Source organism: Ascidia mentula, chromosome 6 (assembly GCF_947561715.1).
Source record: "Ascidia mentula chromosome 6, kaAscMent1.1, whole genome shotgun sequence".
NCBI lineage: Eukaryota > Metazoa > Chordata > Ascidiacea > Phlebobranchia > Ascidiidae > Ascidia > Ascidia mentula.
Window position 1 is genome coordinate 17,996,619 of NC_138571.1, and position 21,954 is coordinate 18,018,572.

The 21,954-nt window shown below is 39.7% G+C and overlaps 1 protein-coding gene across 1 annotated transcript; it reads right to left on the reverse strand.

Annotated features, from left to right (window-relative positions):
* Nucleotides 1-5,756: 5,756 nt before the first annotated feature.
* Nucleotides 5,757-21,886, reverse strand: LOC145906767 (prolyl endopeptidase-like). The gene is made up of 18 exons (XM_082994218.1): nt 21,156-21,886; nt 20,699-20,826; nt 20,386-20,481; nt 20,053-20,221; nt 19,891-19,992; nt 19,410-19,472; nt 19,273-19,352; nt 18,402-18,567; nt 17,908-18,003; nt 17,250-17,354; nt 16,742-16,927; nt 15,554-15,667; nt 15,134-15,282; nt 14,526-14,642; nt 12,438-12,533; nt 10,179-10,283; nt 6,642-6,870; nt 5,757-5,991 (listed from the first exon to the last, which is right to left on the reverse strand). Exons 1-18 carry the CDS (start codon nt 21,219-21,221, stop codon nt 5,926-5,928), a joined length of 2,133 nt encoding a protein of 710 aa, XP_082850344.1. The 5' UTR covers nt 21,222-21,886; the 3' UTR covers nt 5,757-5,925.
* Between the last annotated feature and the right edge of the window lie 68 nt (nt 21,887-21,954).

Here is a 21,954-nt window from a genome sequence, read left to right on the forward strand (position 1 = left end):
GTGTGCAGTTCTTGTTTTGCTTTTGTTCTCTTCTGCGAGTTTGTCGGACGTCCAAGTAATAAAAAAACTTGCGAAACTAAGGTGTGACCGACTTAATCTGACAAAATGAGTCGCAATCACGCAAAAAGGTCACGCTTCGATAAACACAGTTGACATCGAAATTCGCATTTGAAAATAGGTACCATATATGAACAAACAAAAGAACAACTTGTGTCATTGATTTTAAAATTGGGATCAAAATAAGTTGGGTTTCATTCGTTAATTCGCCCATGGTCACAACCGCAAACAAACTAATGAACATGGAGAAAAAAAATGCTGATTCCAAAAAGTTACAATAATAACAGCAAATCGCCCAAGTAGTAAATCTGAGTGCACACTTGCATTATGTGTGCTGGTGAAGAATAATTACGGTGTTCTCATCAACAATGACCATTGTGATCGCACAAGAAAAAGGGGATTTTTATGCTAAATTGTCAGATGATACGTTATAGTAACGTTTACAAAACTACCCTGGGATTTTAGAAATCTAACAAGTTATGAATCGGTAACAAACATTCCGAGAAAATATCAGAATATAGGTTAAATGTATTTGGGCAGATTAAGCTGTAACCGTTCCCAGGCTTAGTTGTAATTTAGGGCAGACAATGTACAGACGACATTATGAATTTTCCAAGAATTTTCTTAAAATCCATTGCAGCATGTATAAAATAACCGTTTGTTCCAACTGTAAGCCAGTCGTAACAATTTGTTCAACAGCAATTTATCATCATGCAAATGTTAGATCTTCTGTAGAAATGACTGATTTACTGCAGAAAAACAGCGCGTAATGTATAATTTCTGGAAGAGGTTCGGTAGGTATAACTTACATGAGTAAAGAAATTACCTACATGGATAACTTCGTGGATTGTGCGAAACATTGAACTTGGTTTCCTCACGTAACCAAATAACGTTTTCAAACATAACGAAAACAGAAAAAGGTCTCATTATCAGCAAACAATGTGTTCATTGAACAATGTCCAAAACACGAAACAAACAAAAAAGTAGTACACGTAGCGTAAAAACATTGAACCACATACGGCGGAACCACTGCGAGCCCGAGACAACACGAATTACGCAATCCTGTTCACTTTGTAGCGCGAATGCTTTCCAACCAATGTAACGTGCTGCAAACAACACAGATCGGAGGCGATGGAAAAATTTTCAAATCCAAATTGGATCAATCGATTTCATTGACGCTCGAATGCGCGGCCAGCGGCGCCCTGCATTGATTTATCTGCGCTACTTTTAAGTTCAACTTCTGGGAGAAACTAACGCCTTTCACAAAATGGCGCTCATACACGAAAAATCGTGATTGTACAACAGGCTGAGCGCGCGGACTTGCCTTCATGGCCCAAATTAAAGCGACATTTATGTAAGCAATGCATTGTGTGCAACCCGTAAAACGGATCCATGGTATGGTTCGTAATGGTCCGTATCAGCAAATGGCCATAGCAATGCGATATTGTTTAGCGTTCGCCTGTGCGAGAGCGATAGCATCTCGTCAAGGTCCGTATTTGCCGAAATTCAAATAAACAAACGCCCTTATGCGTCAGCCGACGGCTTGTCGACAACGCATGAACAAGTGTTTACGTTCGAAATGCAGCTCATTACAAATTCAGGCCCGTTGTCGTGTACGCAGGGAGATGGCATGCTTTTGCGATATGCAAATGAACAACTCTGCCTACACGCTCTTAAATGCATGTTAATATATTCTCCGACGATGCTTAGTGACTGTTGAGACCTCAAGAGCGATTACTCCATGTATATTAGATGAGTTTTTAAGTCTCGTGTAGCAGAGCATTAAATGGGCAACGGCTTTTCGTGTTGGCGTTGTAATTCACCAACAACAATAAACAAACAAGAATTCTTGTGCCCCGGTGCCATTTAATCTCGACAAACTTCTGGGTTAAACAAACTCCAACAAAAAAGACGAAGTTTAAGCAACAAGCTCATGTAATCAAGCCATCGTTTTGTCGCAATTGGTTTGCTTTTTTACTTCCATTGGCTCGCCGAACACATCTCAAATACGCATAGTAGATACTGTAGCATTGTGCATTTTTCATATGCTTGTGAACAAGCACGATGGAGCCATTTATGAACCATGCCAAGGTATTTGTCAAAGCATTTATAACTTTTTCGTGTCCCTGTTGGCCAGCTGTCGCATATAAATGTGTTTCTCAAAGATGTAGCACATTTACCAAGTTAAAAAGAAACGGGGCCGCGTTGATAGCAAATGCTTCTAATTTTTTAGCAAGTACATGACGAAATTATTGCATTTCGTCGCAATGAGATTTCGTAGTAAGACTCACTGCCCGTTTCGCGGCCCGTTTTTCCGCCACAAAACTCGCCGCCAATCTGGCGACAGCGGCTCGCAGCTCTGCGGGAGTTCGGCAGAAACGCGCTCTCACCAAGGCACAAAGAACTTGTCGCCAACGTTAATAACGCTCTCAGTCATCGGGCCATTCATCATTCTGCCAAAGCGCGCCGGCACATGCACGGAGTACGCGAAATTTACGATAATATGGCGCCGAGGAGAGCGAGCACATACGCGTGCACGAGCGCGCGACTTTCAAGAGAGAGAAAAAAAGCGACAAGAAATGGTACCAGATAACCCAAGACGCAGAGGCGTTCCATGGTTCCAAGGCATACGCATTTCGCCCGCCAGGTTCAGCTGCTCAATGGGAAGCAGATAAAATCGCATTGCAAGAATAGCAGGATTTGGCGTGTGAACGTTTGCCCTGCAGCACTGTGGTGCCGCCTGATCAGGTTACCCAAGCCGAACGGTTCCTCCCCCCACGCCAAATCATATCGCATCCCCGTCAACCATTTTTACCGCGTGGTTTTAATGCAACGCTGCTTGGAAATAACCGATTATTTCAGCAGCGGGATTCTTAACGACAGCATTAGTAATTCAAAGGGAATTTTACCATTATTCACCGTAATGCTGTAATTCGTCCATTTCTGTGCCATCTCGTCATTTACGTCGCACCCGACAAAGTAAATTTATACCAGAACTTGCTTCAGATGCCGTAGAACAAACTACGAGTAAAATTTGCCTCGTTCACCGAAGCCGGGAGCCGCGAAAAAGTGGACCACGGAACTTTGCCGCAACGTGTTTCAAACCCACGTTTTTCTCTGATTTGCAACAGTTTTCCCACAATAATATTTATATTCTCGTTCATTATTCCTCATTCATTAATGCTTGCTCCCGGTATAACATTAAGTTTGGTTTGTGAGCCGACTGCAAAAATTTATCGTACATAGCCGTAGTTTGCGCGAGTACAATTTATCATTGCAAGTGCGTAAATTTGCAATTTTGCACCATGTTAGGCATTAACATACGCCACTTTTAATAATGCCGTGCGGTTGCAGATATCTTACCACAACTCATGTAAACTTGCATTGTGATGCAAGTAGTAAGAATATGGGTTGAACAGTCGAACAAATGGGTCAGAGCCTCGGGATTGATTTGTTCGAAACCTTTTCGATCAGTTAGGAACATAAATTAATGGCAGGCGAGGACCGCTCTGCCATCTGGACTTACCACACGTGTAAGCGTCAAAAACAATGAAGGTGGGATCAATATTTACGCGACTTATAAACAACTCCCGAACCGCGGCTTCTATCACAGCATGCAATGTCGCTGTGCGATTTGAAAGAACATGATTACGCGGCAACTCTAATGCAAAAAGCGGTCGCAGTCCTCAGTCGCGACCATCGCATTGGCGTCGGCCCCGCGCGGTCGTTCGACCGTGAGTAATCCGATTTTGATTGCTCGCAGATCAATTTACCGAATGACGTCAGGGCCTGCTCGGGCATATTGTGTATTTTTCATTGTGCTAATGGCTGCATGTAACCCCCTGCAACGCACAGATAAGTGAGAACACAGCTGAGTCGTCGACTGCAGGACTGCAACGTGCCGAAAATTTGAACCACGTGATATTTCAATGCAACTGCTTGACCGACATCACCTGCACAAGAAACAACCCAGTTTCCATAGATATTTTAAGGCCGGGGTCACGCTGGTAGATCATATGTTTAAATGCTTTTAGTGATGCATAGGCGTGACTGGAAACATCAATCCATTGCGTCTATTTTGGGCTGATATGCGCCGAGAGAACGGACATTTCCTCTTCGTCAACGATGTTCACTGAAGCGAATAAAAAAACAAAATGGCGGCCTCTCGACACGATTACGTGTGGTGTATGGAGATTTAAGTGTTCTGTTAATCTGCTTTGTTGATACTGTAGGAAAAGTGTACACCACTATGTCTTGGGTTATTACATTGAAAACAAGTCTCATAATTCAAGACAATTCTTTGTAATACCACGAGATTGTGCAGTAGTGATTACCTTCACAATTTACAAAGCAATGTAAATTGACAACAATGTGGCAGAACATTTAATGGAAAGTGCCACAGATAGAACTAATGAAAAATTAATTATTTGCAGCAAGGATGGAGTTAATTCGTCACACATTTCAAAAGTTTCAGACAAAAGTAACAGCTTCCGCCATTTTGATTTAGAGCCAGTAGCCATTTACAAAAAAAATTTACGTCTGTAAGACATTAATCATTGGACACAACTTACCAACTTTCAGCAAACCGCAGGAAGGTCGAACTGAATGCTTTTGAACAGTTCCATACTACTTGTGTGTGAAAATACAACCTGGTGCATTATTTATTGAGGTATGGAAAGTCAACAGGTTGTCAAAAGACTATGTGTGACATTTTGGGTAAGGTTTTGCGGAGCTTGTGACATGTTCTGGCAAGCAGAATGTATTTTTATTCAGATGACTATCGCGTTAAAAGATCACCAAATTAGTTTTAGAATATTATGTATTAATGAGCGCCTTTTTTCAGCAAAAGCTACTAAATGTACCCAGTGCAATGCAAAATATGTGAGCTGGAACAACAAGAAATCACAAGCTGTCCAAGAAACTAATGGGGTTACGGCTTCCGATCCAGTACCAGAAGGGAAGGTTGCGCAAAGTAAGCGGGCGTCTCTCAAAGCAGCACGGAGTATGACACACGTGCAAGAAAGCACGGACCTCTCTCCAAGCTTGTTTCTTTCATTGCTCGCTCTCTGCAACGCTTGGACGCGTAGAAAAGGTAAACAACATCAATCACGAAAAGGCGCAGAATGCTGGCCGCGTTGCCATTAACGCGCGTGCTGTAGGAGCTGCACTCCTTGCTCGTACACGGCATGGTCTTGTCCCCTTTGCATTTACTGTGTAGTTTTAGCGACGAAACGTTTTAACGGCTTAAAATGACAAAGTGTGCTTTGTGGAACGTATTTTCTGTACGACCGAAAATAGAAATGTTGGACAGAGAGGACGTGCTTCATATTTCTGTGGGGCCCATGTTTTGATACGGGCCAAGCAAAGCCGAAGCGCATAATGTTGGAGCTTTGTTAATTACCCAGAACAGTAGAAATATGGATTAGAAGCGCGACGTACTGTCCACATTACAATGTTGTCAATATTTGTTCAAGTTTTACATAAACATACACAACTCGTGCCGATGCCTACACTCGAAATTTTATGATTACAGGTACAAAAATTAGTGCTGCTGTAGCTGCCAAACATAGCGTAATTTCAAGACGTTTTAGATAGACATAAATTAAACTGTTTAATCAATTCATGTCGCTGGTATGAAGACAACGCCGAATCCTGGGTCATATTCGGCCATAAACAAAGAGTTCGTTTTCATAAACATATCCTCGTTCCTATATTTTACTAATACATATGTGTATGGCACACCGAAATGCTGTAAAACGATGAAGCGGCGAACGCAAATGGAACTAATGTAATAGCAAGGTCGATGGAGCGCTTCAAAACATCACGAAAGATAAGCTGCACAACAACAACAATAACCGATGTTATCAGTTACGTTGTCCATTCTGCACCCAAACTCCTTCCGATGAATGCGTACATGTCAGAATTTTCTTCGATCTGAACACAGAAATATAGGCACCAGATTACAACGGAGCTCAGATGCAAAAAACTTGGCGTTAATTACACGGAATAGAAAAGCCAAAGCTAATTTTCCAATCATTATAAGCAAACGTTTCCGACACTGCTGTGCTCATCATCAGTGCTTTGTAGCAACTCAGTCAGTTGGTTCACAGCACTGATGATGAGCACGCAGCAGTGTTCGAAACGTTTGCTTATAATGATTAGAAAATTAGCTTTGGCTTTTCAACATCTTACAACAAAGCATTCGGCCATATTTTGGCATTGACTTTTTTGGCAAATCGACTTGATTTTGTAGCATTAGCGATGGCCACCTAATTGATTTCGGTATGTAAATACGTGAATAAACAAATAACTGATTCGAGCATAAAATGTTCGAAAATCAAAACAACTTAAGCGCTAAATTCACAAATAACCAAAACAAAACCAAAATTTTACCCAAAAGGTTTCTTTTTGAAAGTAACAAACAGTAAAAACATTAATTTTTTTTTTAATTCAAAGTGTATTTGCACCAAGATACGCGAGCCTCCACTAAATTCACGTCAAAAACCAAACGTTTACGCCGCGGAAAATTTTTCTTAGTGGTTTTACTCGAATTACAAACTTTCTAACGTAAAATAAGCACTTACCACTTTTGCGGTGGGTTTCCCAGCACCGTGGCCCGATTTGGTGTCCACGCGAATAAGAAGCGGGTTTTTCTGCTTGGCGTCGGACCCGACAATGTCTTGAACACGCGCGATGTACTTAAGTGAGTGGTGTGGGACTACGCGGTCATCGTGATCCCCGGTCATAAGTAACAGTGACGGGTACTGAATGTTCGGATCGGTAGGAACTTGAACGTTGTGAATGGGCGAGTACCTGTCAGGCAGTCAATGGGAGGTGTTAATACGTCATACTACCGGCGTCGGCAAATTTGATTTTCAATCATTGGTTAAGTGATACAAAATCGTTATGAAGGCGGCTTTCAGTTCAACGGTAGAATACGACATTTTGACTGCAGCTTAATATTGATCGTTAGAGGTCCACTGCACTATGAAGTATTAAACATGAAAAAAAATCCAACGCTCTTTCGGTTCTGACACCAACAGGTGCATTTACCCCGTTTGCTTTATGCTGTAATAATAAATAACAGTTCTGACACCAACAGGCGCATTTATCTATTAAAATTAAGGTAATAAAAATTATGAACATATATGTCAGGTAAAGGTCTTCATCGTTTTAGTACTTTTGTGTTAACAGCAAATCTACAAATTCTTTAAAACGACAAAAATATGTACTGTTATGGATAGTGACATCAGGCCCGTGCTATATCTGGACATACGCATTAATCATATCATTTAAAGTAATTCAACAAAACAACTATAGAATCTAGAATTCAGAATCCTTTTTAAGAATACAATACACAAAAGCCGACAGAATGGTTTAACATATATCAGAAACAAAACCATGGTATCGCTTTTATTGTGTTAACAATGACGTTGCAGTGCAATTGTTACATCAAAAACAAGTCTTCTGAATGTACAAATAAATTGCAGTAAAAGAACTAAACGAGGGCCAGATTCTTATACAGTTAATGAGCAAGTTCTACTTCAACATTATAAGGAATAATTAGAATCAAGAAAACATATGTGCAGATTCGGAATCGAAAGCGTGCGGTTCGAACCGGAACAGATTCGAAAACCGTCACGCAAACAAAAAAGTGTGTACGATTAAAAAGATAACACTAAAACATGTCCTTTGTAAGTTCACGGTCAAACCAAGGTCCGCCACAAACACGTTTCCGCGATTTTTCAACAGCAATTTTGGCGGCCGGCGATAGAAATCATAAACCATCGCTACGTCGAGAAGCAAGTGGTTTTCGAATTCCTGTAATGAACTCGCGACACTTTAATTGTCGAGGAGCGCGTGTATTTTGCGTGTAATCGCCGGGTGGTGTACGTTAACGTTTGGTATTGGGAACGTGCGACTGAGTCCGTAACACGTTGAACGGGTATTCTCTGGTACAAACTGTCACACCGGGCATGACCTTTGCCGGCGCGGCAAATATACCTTTCAATGACAACACGGACCTTTTTGACATACAGTGTTAAAAATAAAATGAATATAGGAACACTTATAACGGTTTGACTCATAATTCTGAGAAGAGACAGATTGGCCCATTTTTTTCAGCACTATATGGTCCAGTTCGGTTTATTTAAAAAAATATAGTTTTTTTCAGAAGGCGGCATTCCATTTTTCTAATTTTGTGACGTTTTTTCTCTCAAATTATACACTGAAGTTCCCTCATCAGCTCATACTGTACCTTATCGAATTTTTGTGTAAAAACAATCTTCGCACGAACATTTTCACTATCATAAAAGATTTTATTGCAGTTGTGTGCTCGGCTATATCGTTAACTGTGTTATAACTTATTACAGTTACAAATTTAACCCAAAAATTGTACCCAAATTTTTAATTTCATAATTCCACTAGAATTGTACGTATCACACCGATACCTGCTTTAGGGAATATGTTTACATCCAAAACTGGTGGTCGAAGATTGACTGCTTGCCATGCTATTTGGGCAACAAACAAACATAACTTCAACACAATATCTGTCAAAAACCGTGGCTGGCAGTGACGACCCAAAACACCACAGAACATCGTACGTCAAGTTAAGGGCGATGGGCCGGACAGGGATATGTTCGTTTCTGCGCTATCGTTCTGCGGCGTTTTAATGTCGCACCAGCCAAGTTCCATCTAATTACCTTCCAGCGTAAGCTAAATCAGATTACACACGGCTTATTGCATTTACATAGCGCACAAGGCCGAAAATGGACGGCTTATCTTCGCGAACATTACAGCTCGGTTGCCTTTACTTCACCGTAGTTTTCCTTTCACACAGCTTGTTTTGGACTTTTTGTTTGTGTTTAACAAAGGGCTGCCAATGTGGGTGTATAATATACATGACACAAGCTAGTTAGTTGCCTTATGTCGCAAAGCGAAACGAAACAAACAACATATAATCAAATAAGAAATAAAAGTAAATGATTTCGCACTAGTTGGTGCCAACACAAGTCGTAAATACTTGTTTTATGACGAGTCGTAAATTTAAGGCATTTTGCTGTAAAGTTTATGCAACAGCAGAACAGAAGCTTTGCACATGAGAAAAAAATTGATCAGCGTCGCATGGTTGGAACATTACAGCCATCTCGACTGTGAAAATTACGCCGACGTCGCGCCAAAAAGGGAATTCACTGTGCGTTACAAATCGCGTTCTGGACCAATCCAAGCACGAAATTACAGCATGGGCAGGGCATAAATTGGCAGATGTTTCCCCCTGGAAGAGCCTTGTAAATGCCTGCCGCCTATTCAGTTACAGTAGTTTAAGGAAAATATGTTACGTGTTTTAACCTTGCCGCGGGTATTTTAACGTGTAACTTTCAATGCCAAGCAAACCACGTCCACCACACAGTAGCCACTAACAAATAGAATGAATTGTATACAATGAAAGTCGAATGTTGTTACAAGTGACTCTATTACGTCACAAGCTCAATTACTGTTTATGCATCAACAACACATGCAAGTATGTACAATGTATATCAAAATGCTTATAAGTTGGCGGTTAGACATTTGCATCATCACACCTGTATTCCAACCGATTAATTTCAAATTTGTGCACTGTGTATGTAGTTAACGGATATGTGTAGCGAAACCAACTAATTTACAAAGTTCTGTGAGCTGCATACAGACGGCCACTGACCTATAAGGTCTCATCAGTGCAGCTTGGTGTGACTCGTGGACGACTTTGACGACCAAGCTGCACTGACAAAAATTATAAGTAGAAACAGTGGCCATCTGTAGGCAGCTCACAGTAACGAATCATACTTGGTTATTTTTTGTCCAGAATAACTTGCACTTGTGTTTTTAGTTCAAAGAAAACACATTCAAAGATCCACGTGTAATTAATAATATTGTAAAAAAATTAACCCCCTGGCAAAGTTTTTTGTAATCTACCTTACAGTAAATATAACAACAGTAGGGAAACATGCGTGTTGCTACACATGTCCCTTCCATGTGAAGATTGATACACAACCACCCCATCAATCTAAAAAACCTACTTTTAACAGAGAACTTTGGGTTGTAGCAACTTACACACGCAGAAAATATTTTTCACACTAACGTACCTGTACAAGTACTGAAACTGTGTTTCGTCTTCGTCGGCACAGCCAAAGTCTGTCTTCCACGCGTGCCCGATTGTGTACTTATGGAACTTGAGCATATCCATCACTCTTTAAAAGCAAGTTTACAGTTAAAAAATGTACGCCGGCACAAAAACAACGCATTCAGCTGATCATAAAGGGCACGCTGTGTGTTTTTGGAGTTCAACGCGTGCTTTACCAACCATTCGAGCCTAACCTACGTGCATACTTTTAACTAATGAGAGACCGGTATTGAGTGGTTGTCAGTTATGGAAAGGTTTTCGTATGTGGTTTTGGACTGGTGGTATTTCAATAAGACCTCAACGTGTTTTTGTGAAGACATGAGTTCATGTCTTCACTAAACTAAACAACGTTGCCAGAGCAACAAAATACGCAATTGTTACAAAAAAAAAAAAATGTTTAATAATGTTGTCACTTACCAACAAAAGTAATCATTATTTCTTTCGATGTTTACATGAGACAAAAGCTTGTTAATTCTACGTAAGCTTAATATTTACAAAGTAGGTCCACAACCTTGTCCAAAGCAACGAATATGATTTTTTGACAAGTACAACAATGAGTTACTTTGACGGGGGAGAGTGCAACTGGGTGATGAACGATCTTGGCTGACATAATACCACTCGTTATACGAGGTAGTTGTTACAACGAGATGTAATTGAGCATCGCAAAACAACGACTAAGCATTAGGGAGTGGTACAAGATGCTACCTTTGCATTCGCCCCGAAAAGCTCGTACACGGATATAGGGTATTGGGGAAATGCTACTACACCGGGACACCGAGTTTTTGCCAAACTTTATCCACATATAAGTCTGTGTAACATAGAAATCTGTGCGAACGTCAACGTTTAGTTTTAAACAAAGCAACCACCCGTTATTTTTGGTTATATTTGAATTAAAATGATACACCAATAGTGCTAATATACGCACAAATTTCTATCTTACACAAAATTCTCTGGGCCCTGGTGTATTAGTGTTTTTATAAAACTAGCAATACTATGGTATGAACTTGCATGGGATGAACTGTTATAAAGCAAATTGAAGCGATGATCTCTCTGATAGAACTAAATAGTTCACAGTTTATCAACCATGGGTACACAGTAACATACTGAAGTGTTCCACAGAACTTTCAACATTCTCAAACAATAAAATTTTTAACGATAATTTGTGTTTGCAGAATACTAAAATAATTTGGATCAGTACGAAGCAAGGTACCCTGGTAGGCCGTCTATCGCGCACCGTATCATGAATTTTATTTTATACAGGGGCATCACCAATATGTTCATCGGTGTTAGGGGCCATCCCATAGTTTGCTATATTTGCCAGGTGGCCCACGGACCCAAACATGTTGGGTTACCGTGCTGTAGGTAAACACCTTGTTGTCATTTAGTTCTATAAACGTAGCAATTTTAAATCGACAGGCCAATCGTTTTGATGTGTACACGTATAAATGCACTTCCACTACTACGCTTCAAATACCAAAGAACATTATAGTTACCGCTTTGTATATCTTCAAAACAAACAATACAGACCATGTAACTGTTCCGAAATTCATCAGTAAACGTTTCGATTGTGTCTACAAGTTGACAATATCGCATTGAAAATGGATTACGTGAGCTGTATTGTTTGTCTTAAAGATTCAAATACTTGCAACTTGGGTTCCAGGAACCGTGCATTAAAATTTAAAATGTCGTCTTGTCCCACATCTACAACTTGATCAGATGCAAATTATGATGGAGTCGAGTCGCGTAAATGACACTTTGCGAACCCAATGACGCAACGCGAACGAGAGATAGGCAGAAACTCGGTAACATAATTGGTCTCAAGTCCACAATGACGTACATTATCGCCCCAAATAGTGTGGGTAGTGCTGTCAGGTGTATAGTGCGGAAAATCAGTTTGGGCCAGTTGTTCCTGACACGCGGCACGCATACCAAATGTGGCACAAAGGGTATTCGAAAATGCCACGCGCGCTCTTGCGAAAATTCGTATGACAAAAACTAAACACAAAACGTATTCAAAATTGCCACCCCAAGTCTTGAAAAAATCCACAAATGCAAAAAAGGTCAGTTTTGCTACACAGTTAATTGTTGTTCTATTGTTTTTGAAAACTTGAATTAATTAAACATATTTACCAAACGCTGGCATTGGAATAAGTTAAAAGATAAAAAATTGTGCTAATAATTTTATTATCCTATATTTAGAAAAGAATAAGGGTCCACTTACCCAACTTGTGAAACGGCGCATCCGAACAGGTCTGGTCGCTGGTTAATGCAAGCTGCCACCAGTAGTCCACCATTTGATCCACCAAGTATGGCCAGTCTGTCAAAAAGGAGGACAGGTTTTAGTTCTCGGTACTTCGGTGTTGACGCCAACGTATCAGTAAGTGGTGAAGCAAGTGCGTTTTTGTTTAAGACAACAGTAAAACCTTGGTCAGTGCCCAAATTTACTTGTGTTTTTGTGAAATAGAAAAAAAACAAAGAGGCTGTTGCTTTTGGAACAAAGACAAGGAACGAACCACAACCGAATTAAAACGGACGTGACGCGTGATGCGATTCTAAGCCGCGAAAATACGCTTGTTGGGGTCTTTCCCTCTTTTTCTACAGTCAGAAACAGCGTTTTCGCGACAGCCAAAATTACAATATTGTTTGCCGAAAATTTTCGACCGGAACCAGCCCTTTCGTCTTTTCGACATTAATTCGATGACATGATACAGTGCCATGTGACTGCCGTTGAATGTCGCGAGATCGACGTTTAAACCGCGGCCCGCAATTTAGAAAACACGCGCGAAAATCAATATCGCTGCAGGGTAAAAGGGGGGACCCTGGCCGAAATCAGCGAGGGGATTCCCCTGCTTCGTAAATTGAAAATCAACAATTGTCCACGCGAGCAGTAAAGAGTGCTCGGATTTGTCTCGCTGACGCGGGACGCTTTATCAAACCGCGCTCCGGTTAAACATTACTACACACCTCGCGGCCGTATTCGTCAGACTGTGACGTCACAAAGGGCGTGTTGTGTACGCTCGACCGCGTCCTAAATAGCGACGGCGGAAGCGTTGGCCTCGAAGCAAACAAGACGAATTGGGCGCTTTTCATTGGGTAATACGGTCACGTGAGCGGTGGTGTTTTCTCAGCTACTTGTTATTGCTGGTTGAAATTGAGGTCGACGTAGGGCATTATTGGCGGCTTGCAGCGTTTAAGTAAACGTTGTGAACAAGATGGCTGCTCCAAGCTTGAACGAGACCCAAAACAAACGTTTAATTGATCTACAGCAGAGGGCACACTAAAAATTTTTGATCCCAAATTTATCAAAATTGCAAAAGACGTACAACTAAGACGCATCTGGGCTTTCCGCCACAATTCTTGTATTTCTACACTTGAAATTAAATGCCGGTAACAACGTGTTTGAAATATTCCACACAAAAATAATCGCCTAGCAGTTGCAAAAGTCGCTGTCACCGACGCTAGTGACGCTTATCTACTTATTTCCATCAGTCGCAGTAACACAAAAAAAACAAATTCATCCGCAATCTCTCTCCCCGCGACGTGTCACGCCTTTGTGGCGTAACAATGGCGTTCTAAATACTGAAAATTGGTTGATAAGGAGACAAAAATAGACTGGGGGACAGGTGGTTTTATGGGTCATGCGTAGTGTCTGCCGGCGAAGCTAAGAGTACCTGTGTTTTGTTTCGGTTAAATTACGTGAAATAGTTGAGTCCGACCATTGGAGAATATACATAAGGTATAGTCTATATCTGAGGCGTATCATCTGAGGCGTTAAAGCGCAAGGTTGAAAACGCCACGCGTTTTGTAACAATGCTCCGTGTTTGGAAACAATAGTTTGGTTTAAAGCGCGATGCGTTTTTTAGATGTACGTTAAAGAAGGTGTCTGGTTTTCACGGGGATTTGGACAGAAAATTACAGTTGCGTTTATTTAGTTATCAAAACAGACCAAAGCATTTCACAAAAGGGGAGAATCCGGTCCTCCGTGAAATGTTTTACAACGATAGTTCGCGTTGCACGTAAAGAGAAAGGGAAGAAATAAACAACTTGACTAACTTCTCCATATATTCGTAACTAATTAACACACACAACACGGAATAGAAAAACCCAAACTAATATAATCGCAACTCAGTCAGTTGGTTCACAGCACTGATGATGAGCACAGTAGTGTTCGTTTTCTTATAATGATTAGCAAATTAACTTTGGCTTTTCTATACTCCAAAACATTTCGCACCTGAACACACACCACCGCATACACAAAAACAACTTCAGTCAACTGATTAAAATTCAAGTAAATATTTGTGCATCTTACTTTTTCGGGCTCGTGTACTTCTTGTCTACCAGGTACTTGGCGGCCCACTGGAAATCGTCGAAGCAGTTCTGCTTGTTAGCCAACATGCCACCTTTATGCCAGTTTTCTCCGTATTCCCTGCACGTTGGCAACACAAATTGTCACTAGGTACGATTCAATGCGCCTTTGTGGTGTTTTTATATATATATATATATATAAGTTGGAGAAACTGATGATGCTTTTTAGGCGAAATATATTTTCTCATTAAAACATCCATCTAAGCTGTCCACAGATCGCTTTGTGGAATTTAACATATAATTTATATATATGTATACATTGTTATATTTTATTAAACAAAATACAAAGCGGGTACATGCCAAACAGGTAATTTTGTACAAGCAATGTAACCAATACTGTTTTTTTAATTGAGCTGCTGACAGGGCCACTGTTTCCACCAAATATTCACTACAAAGTGGAAGTCTTGCCGGCTATTAAGCTGACAAGATCATTGTAAGTCACACCATAGCTGCAATGATGAGACCTATTAGGTCGAAACAGTGGCCATCTGTAGGCATCTCACAAAGCTGAAAAAAGGCCAGAACTAGAATGCTGCTCCAAGCATTACTCACCCGCCACCGCGGATATTCGCTATAGCGACTATTCCACCAAGGTTTTGCATGAATATTACGCGCGTCACACTGTAGCCGGGTGTTATCGAAATGTTAAAACCACCGTAACCGTACAGCAGCGTGGGATGGGTGCCATCCAAATCTATACCCTGCAAAATAAAAATCGGAGATCCAGGCAAAAGTAAAAACAAATTATAAATGGAACGATTGAATGTACGGAAAAAATTACCCATTGTGCTTTTGTGGGTGAGATAAATGAATAAATTGACTAAATTCAAATTACTTTTAACTATTTGGGGACAAACCAGTCGTTGAATGTTTATCGGAATGGCGCACTACATTGGACGTACGCCCAAGATTGTACGAGTAAGGTAACGTGTACAGTTATAACAATACAAAATTTTAGTTTTGGGGAAGTACCTTCCTGTGTATGATGAACATGGGTATGCGAGTCCCGTCCTTGCTCGCGTAAAACACTTGCTTGGTTTCGAAAAGCGAGGCGTCGAAACCCTTTACCTCGATGTTGCGAAATACCTGCACGGAAAACCATATATAAAAAACAGGTTTTGACGGTTGTAAATCGAAATCTACGTATTTCAAGTTTTGAGATACATGTATGTTTCTACAGACAAACAGAAGCAGCACTGTTCGAACTTGTTGAACCAGCGGTTTCCAACTTTCATAAAACGGCGACGCACTCATTCGTCATAGAATGTCATAATGACGCAAACACCAAGTATTCGCGGTATTCGACGTTAAAGAAGGTGTCTGGTTTTCACGGGGATTTGGACAAAAATACAGTTGCGTTTATTAGGTTATCAAAACAGACTGAAGCATTTAACAAAAGGGGGGAGACCTGTCCTCCGTGAAATGTTTTACAAAGATGGTTCGTGTTGCAAGTAAAGAGAAGGGTATATGATCTAACAAACGGAAATAACATTCGTGAAGCTCCTTGTATAGAAAATTGGAGAATATACTCCAAATGCCGTGGAAGCAAACTGCATTAACAACGTGATAACAACCTGGAGTAACGCCGCGACGACCTATTATGAAACCTCTTGGATAAATCATTGACCCAGAGTGACCTCAGGTTAACTGGTATTTGGTCACGTGAAACCATTGTGACGTAATTATTAGTGGCGTAACATTTGCGGTGCGTTAAATATTGAACTCGTCAGTTTGCGTTTTGGTTCGCCTAATTTGGAAGGACGGCTTCATAAAATACGAGCGTTTGTCCGTTGTTTTCTAAATACTTTGAAGCAGCTAAACTCCAGTCCGCAGGTCAAGTCTGACCCCTTGCGTTTTTTATCTGCCTCCCAAATGTGGATATAAATTAGTGTCAATTGAAAATTTTTGTGCAAGTTTTTTTTTGCTTTTCGGTTGCAACGGTTCAACGTCAAATAAGGCAAACAAATAGTTTAGTACATCAGACAGCGTGAAAACACTCCAACATTGTACATGCATGGAACAAACGGTGGGGCGATCCTGCCAATCATGGCATTGCATGTAATATTAATGCATGGAACAAATTTACACAATTTATAAATATTACTGGCACATAAAGCTTGCTCATCCCTGCTTTAAAACGTACAACAAGCAACAACTTACACTGGGGGTTTCGTTCTCGTCGTCAAAGTCGTACCGGTAAATAATCCCGGGTGTGAGGAATGACGTGAACATGAAGAAAATTTCGGAGAGCTTCTTCTTGCCCGAGAAACCTACCACTGTACCGACATCCAGCGGTAAATTCTTTATTAACGTTCCGTCCTCGAGACGGCGCACCTCCAGGACGTTCTGTGACATTTTCAAATCGATTTGGTAAAGATTAGCTTTTTAAGATATTCGTGGTGAAAAATCACAAGTTTATGGAACATTTGACCAAATGAATCCCACCAATGTTGATTCAAATTTGCATTTGACGCTCTCAGCCTAAAGCAAACCAAACTGATACACATAATGCCAGCCTGATATTCTTAAATTTTTGTATCTGCAATTTCGTACGAATAATGACAAACATAACATGCCACAGAAAAAATACCTGTAAACCCGAATATCAAGTTGTTTTTTAGCATCTAGCAAACATATTGTGATACATATGACGCACTGTGGAACTTACCTTAACATCGCGGAGATAAGCAACTATTAGTTTGTTGGCATTCACACAAGATGCCCACTCTAATACGTCCTTCTCGCTTTCAGCGATCAAATCCTTCCACTCACTCTGAAATAAAGAAGCAAAAAACGTTACTACTTTAAGTAGGACGTGTTTAAAAAAGGCCGCTTTAGTGAGCAACGACGTGCAAAAAATATCTCAAGCAAGTACACAACGCGAAATATTACAAAATAAACATCGTAACGCAATCGGCATCAATTCGGCTGACAAACAGCATCGCCAGTATCCGTTATTGAAGTGGAACAATTTGTGGAATTTTGTGGACATGACAATTTCAATGCCATAAAAACAAAAATAAACCGCTTATAACTCCGATATAATTTGCATTTCTGACAACGATCATGCAGACAGGTTAACTGATGTTTAGTTCAGAAAAATATGTTTCGCCTGACAAGACATCATAAGTTTCTGCAACTTATTGAAACAGAATAGTCTCGAAATAACATAAAAATACATGATAGGTCAGGGTACCTTGGTTCCAACAGATCCAGATTAGTTTAACAATTCTGCAATACAAGTCCTTACATAATACAATAACTTGTATAACGTTTAAACTTTACCACAGGGCGAACACGAGCATTTAAGCGCTCTAAACACCTACTTGCTGTGGACGGGTGATGTCGATGGTGATGAGTTTGTAGCGCGGGGCATTCAGATTCGTCTTGAACGTGAACACTGACCCTTCGTTCGTGATGTACTAAACACGAATCTGCTTTAACTTCAACCGTGATCGATCGGAATTATACCAGGCATGGGATTTAAAACACCGTATATCAGAATACGAATATTATGATTCGGTGGAATAGTATAGGTATGTTTCAACATTCGGCCGAAACCGAATACGGATTTATATTTTTTCCAATGTGTTTAACTCAACAATTCCTGCAAGTAATCCGTTTGTTTGAATTTGTCTAGATATGTATATTTCTCCTGTATTTACAGGCATCACCGATATCGCTTATTCAAATAGAATGTGTTTGACATAATTTCTGTGCACGAATTGGGTGTGTACAAAGCAGAACTAGCGAGTTTAGCGCACTAATGCTGACAACGATTACAAACAGAGTTAGCACACCCATGCACAAATCTGCTCACGTCGTATTCGGCGTCGAAGTTGTCGATCAGCTTCACCCATTCGGGGATTCCCCTGTTGTGGTCCGGCAGGGAACGCAGGTCAACGTACCACAGTCTGTTGACGGGGTCGCAACCCTTGCTGATTTCGAGCAGGGCGTAATTACCATCGTGGGTGACCGAAACTCCGCTATCCGAAAAAAATATATCCTTGGTTTTGGAAACATTAGGTTTGCAGGCTTCGAAGCCCAGGCATTGCAGCTTAGGTACTCGATACGATAGCTGTGATCGCTTATTAGGGACCTGCGCAGTGAGGCGATCCTGCCAATCATGCAATTGCATGAAACATTACTGCGTTGTATTTTTTCCAGAATTTTATGTTGTCAAATTTTCCTGATAACTTTACATCCAACATAGTAACAGATTTTTTGAACAACTTCTGCACAGAATGTCGTTTGTTTGACAAGATTTTTCCTTGATAACAGGACATGTTTCAGAAGGGTTGATTTTCTCGAACAAAAATTCGCTAATTTTAGATGAATATACGTTTAAGTATGTATGTACACAGTGTTTGGCAATATCACTAAATAAAATATATTCCAGTGTGCAATATCATAATATTATAAAACCTTGTGTCAAACCAGTTATTTTTGGGAAGTATGTTTCGCTCTAATAAGCATCTTCAATTCTTATTTAAATCGATCCATAAATATACACAAGGATTTATGATATTTTGAAAATGACTTTTAAAGTTTACACTTGTGTCAAGCGAAAGAAGTGTTGCAGGAAAAGGTTGATTTCGTGAAAGAAACTATTTTCCTTATTACAGTGTGCAATATTACTTAACTTAATGTCAACAACAAAAAAACAAGAAAAAAGCAAAAAGAACAGCAACCTCATCCATGTGGGGTTATCTGGAAATTCAGCAAACAGGACATCCTCACATTGTTTGGTTCCCAGTCGGTGATAAAACAACTAAAATGAATTTTTGAATCATTAATGGTGTTTTTAGATATATGTTTCAGATGTTACCTTTTGATTAACGTTCGAAGTGGTTTCTGTCCCATCGGTTTTACCTTCTTGTTCGAGGTAGCACTGTAAATACATTTACACATATAGTTTTAGAATGTTTTTTTTCTTAAAACCTTAAATTTTAACTTCAAACAATATGCTTTACTGTATTAAATAAATGGAAGGAATATTTTTTTCTAACAGGTTAACTTGGAATATTGGATATTTATTGTACTGTTACCAACCAAGTATTATATCTAAAAACACTGATTTTATTCATTCTTGAGGTGAAAACTATGAAACATACACCTTTTCAGAAAGCAAGATATTTTTCTGACATTTTGCTAACACAGACAAGTGAAAAGCACAAAAAACATATTCTTTTGTGTGTGCGTGTTTTGTTTTTTCCCAACAAAAACATGCATAAATCAGTTACAATCATGTTTCCCAAAAGTCAAAATTTTAGTATTATGTACGCATGATGACATTGGCATACACTTACATTATAAAACATCCCCTTTTGGTCGTGAGTCCATGACATGCAAGTGAACTTGACTCGTTCCAAAACATCCGGCAAGTCTTCTTTGGTTTCTGCATTTTTAAACTGCACAAAGCAACAATTTCGTTATTTTACATTCCGGCTACAATAACATATGGTTGTCACCTTAATAGTAACCCAATCTGACCCACTGCTGCTCAACCCATAAGCCAAAACTTTTCCATCCTCAGAAAAAGAGTAGCCACGTAGTGAAACAGTTCCATCTTCAGAGAAGGTGTTTGGGTCCAGAAACGTTGTCGCCTCACCTTTCACGCTATCTTGGACATACATGACGCTACAAAAAAGAATTGTTTGTTTTAAGAACCATTTTTTTTTGGTGGAGGTAATGGTTTAGTTTGTTGTAAAACAATTAAAGCATTGTCTAATAAGCCCTTTTTATTGATTTTTATTGAAAAGTTTTCTAGTGCGTCCAACATTACTATCAAATAGAAATCATACCTTTGATTTTGCAAACCAGTGTTCAGAAAGAAATAGTATTTGGTTCCACGCTTTCTGGGACAGGAATATTTTGGGTAGTTGTAAAGATCTGTCATCCTGTCATTGTACACAAACAGTCAATAAAATGCATAAGCAAAGCGGAGCCAATAATATGCATTGCGTAAGCTGTATACAGATGGCCACTGTTTCGGCCTATAAGGTCTCATCAGTGAAGGTGGAGTGACTATCAGGCAACTTTGCCGACCAAACCGCCAAACAAAGACTTCCACCGTTTACACAATAAAATGCATGTCAAAAATAATGGGCAATATACCTGGCATTGAAAGCATCCCTAGCTGGACAGCTTTTTAAGTAGGGCATTGATATTTCATTTTGCTTGTCCACAAAACTTTTTGTTTCTTCAGCATCAGGGTCCTCCATCCAAGTGTAATAATCACACACCTTCGAAAAAAATGTAGAAGTTTAAAATTGTTCGAGAGGTAAAATTAAAGGTGATTTGATATCTGACCAAAGCTGCGTACAGTCGGAACTTGTTTATCTGGAAAACTTTTTTGGCTGTTGACAACTAGGTCTGACTGTATTGGCCTGTTTCAAATACAGTTATGTCGTAGGAAAATATGTTTATATTTCCAAATCCTTCCACAACAAAATCAGTAAAGAGCCAAACCAGAAGGTTTGTCTTACAGAAGGTCATAATGCACAAAATCAAAAATGTAGGCAATTAAGTCATTGAGAGTAGAACTACTTCAAACACAACCTGAGCCTTTTACCTTGGTTCCATGGAAATCATCGACACACTTGTCATCTTTTCTTGCTTGAGGATATTCGTAACCCATTTGGTTTTGCAAGCAAACAAGATGTTTGTAAAAAATATTAGTAAAAGTTACCTAATATCAACCTGAAACAGTTTCAGATAGAACCCTTAAAATAAGTATAGGAGTCTCCTAACAGACTTATGGGCAGCGAAGACTTGGTATCGTTTTTTTACCAAGTTATATAAGAGAAAAAAAATCATTTCTCTGTACGTTGTTCCAAATTTTGCCTACAATTCAGAATGTTGAGTATCACTTATTCAAATAGAAATTTTTGAAAAAGTTTCAAGATGTAAATTTAAAATTCTCACATTCAAGGATAACAACTTCACTAATACAGCACAAAAAAATATGGTTCATATTATATAAATACAACTACTGTACATCAGAAAGATGAAGAATTTACAACACACATTGCAGCACAGCACAGCACAGAAGTACTGGTACATTCAGAAAACAGACATTTTAAGAAACAGGTTAATAAAACTATCTGTAAACCTGTACCTAAACAACATAATTACAACAACAGCTTGGAGCATGGGGTCCTAAGATCTGTTCCTGAGGTTGAATAGATGGCTAAGCACTTCATTACATATACAACAAAAGGGGATGCATGAACTGGTTGGTAATTACACAGGGTTGTCAACATAATATCAACAAACAATTTGAAAAAAAAAGCAGCCTTATTAGTATGTTGCAACCTAATCCACAGGTCTAATATACTTGATTACTTGATCTTGTCGTCTTTGATGTGGTG

Bases quoted from the DNA above. Each gene is read 5' to 3' on its own strand.
- LOC145906767 (XM_082994218.1), bottom strand. From the start codon at position 21,221: ATGGGTTACGAATATCCTCAAGCAAGAAAAGATGACAAGTGTGTCGAT. The intron at 19,353-19,409 runs GTAACATCTGAA...AATTCATTTTAG, and splicing joins CTTCGAACGTTAATCAAAAG to TTGTTTTATCACCGACTGGG. The intron at 15,283-15,553 runs GTACTTCCCCAA...TTTATTTTGCAG, and splicing joins TGTTCATCATACACAGGAAG to GGTATAGATTTGGATGGCAC.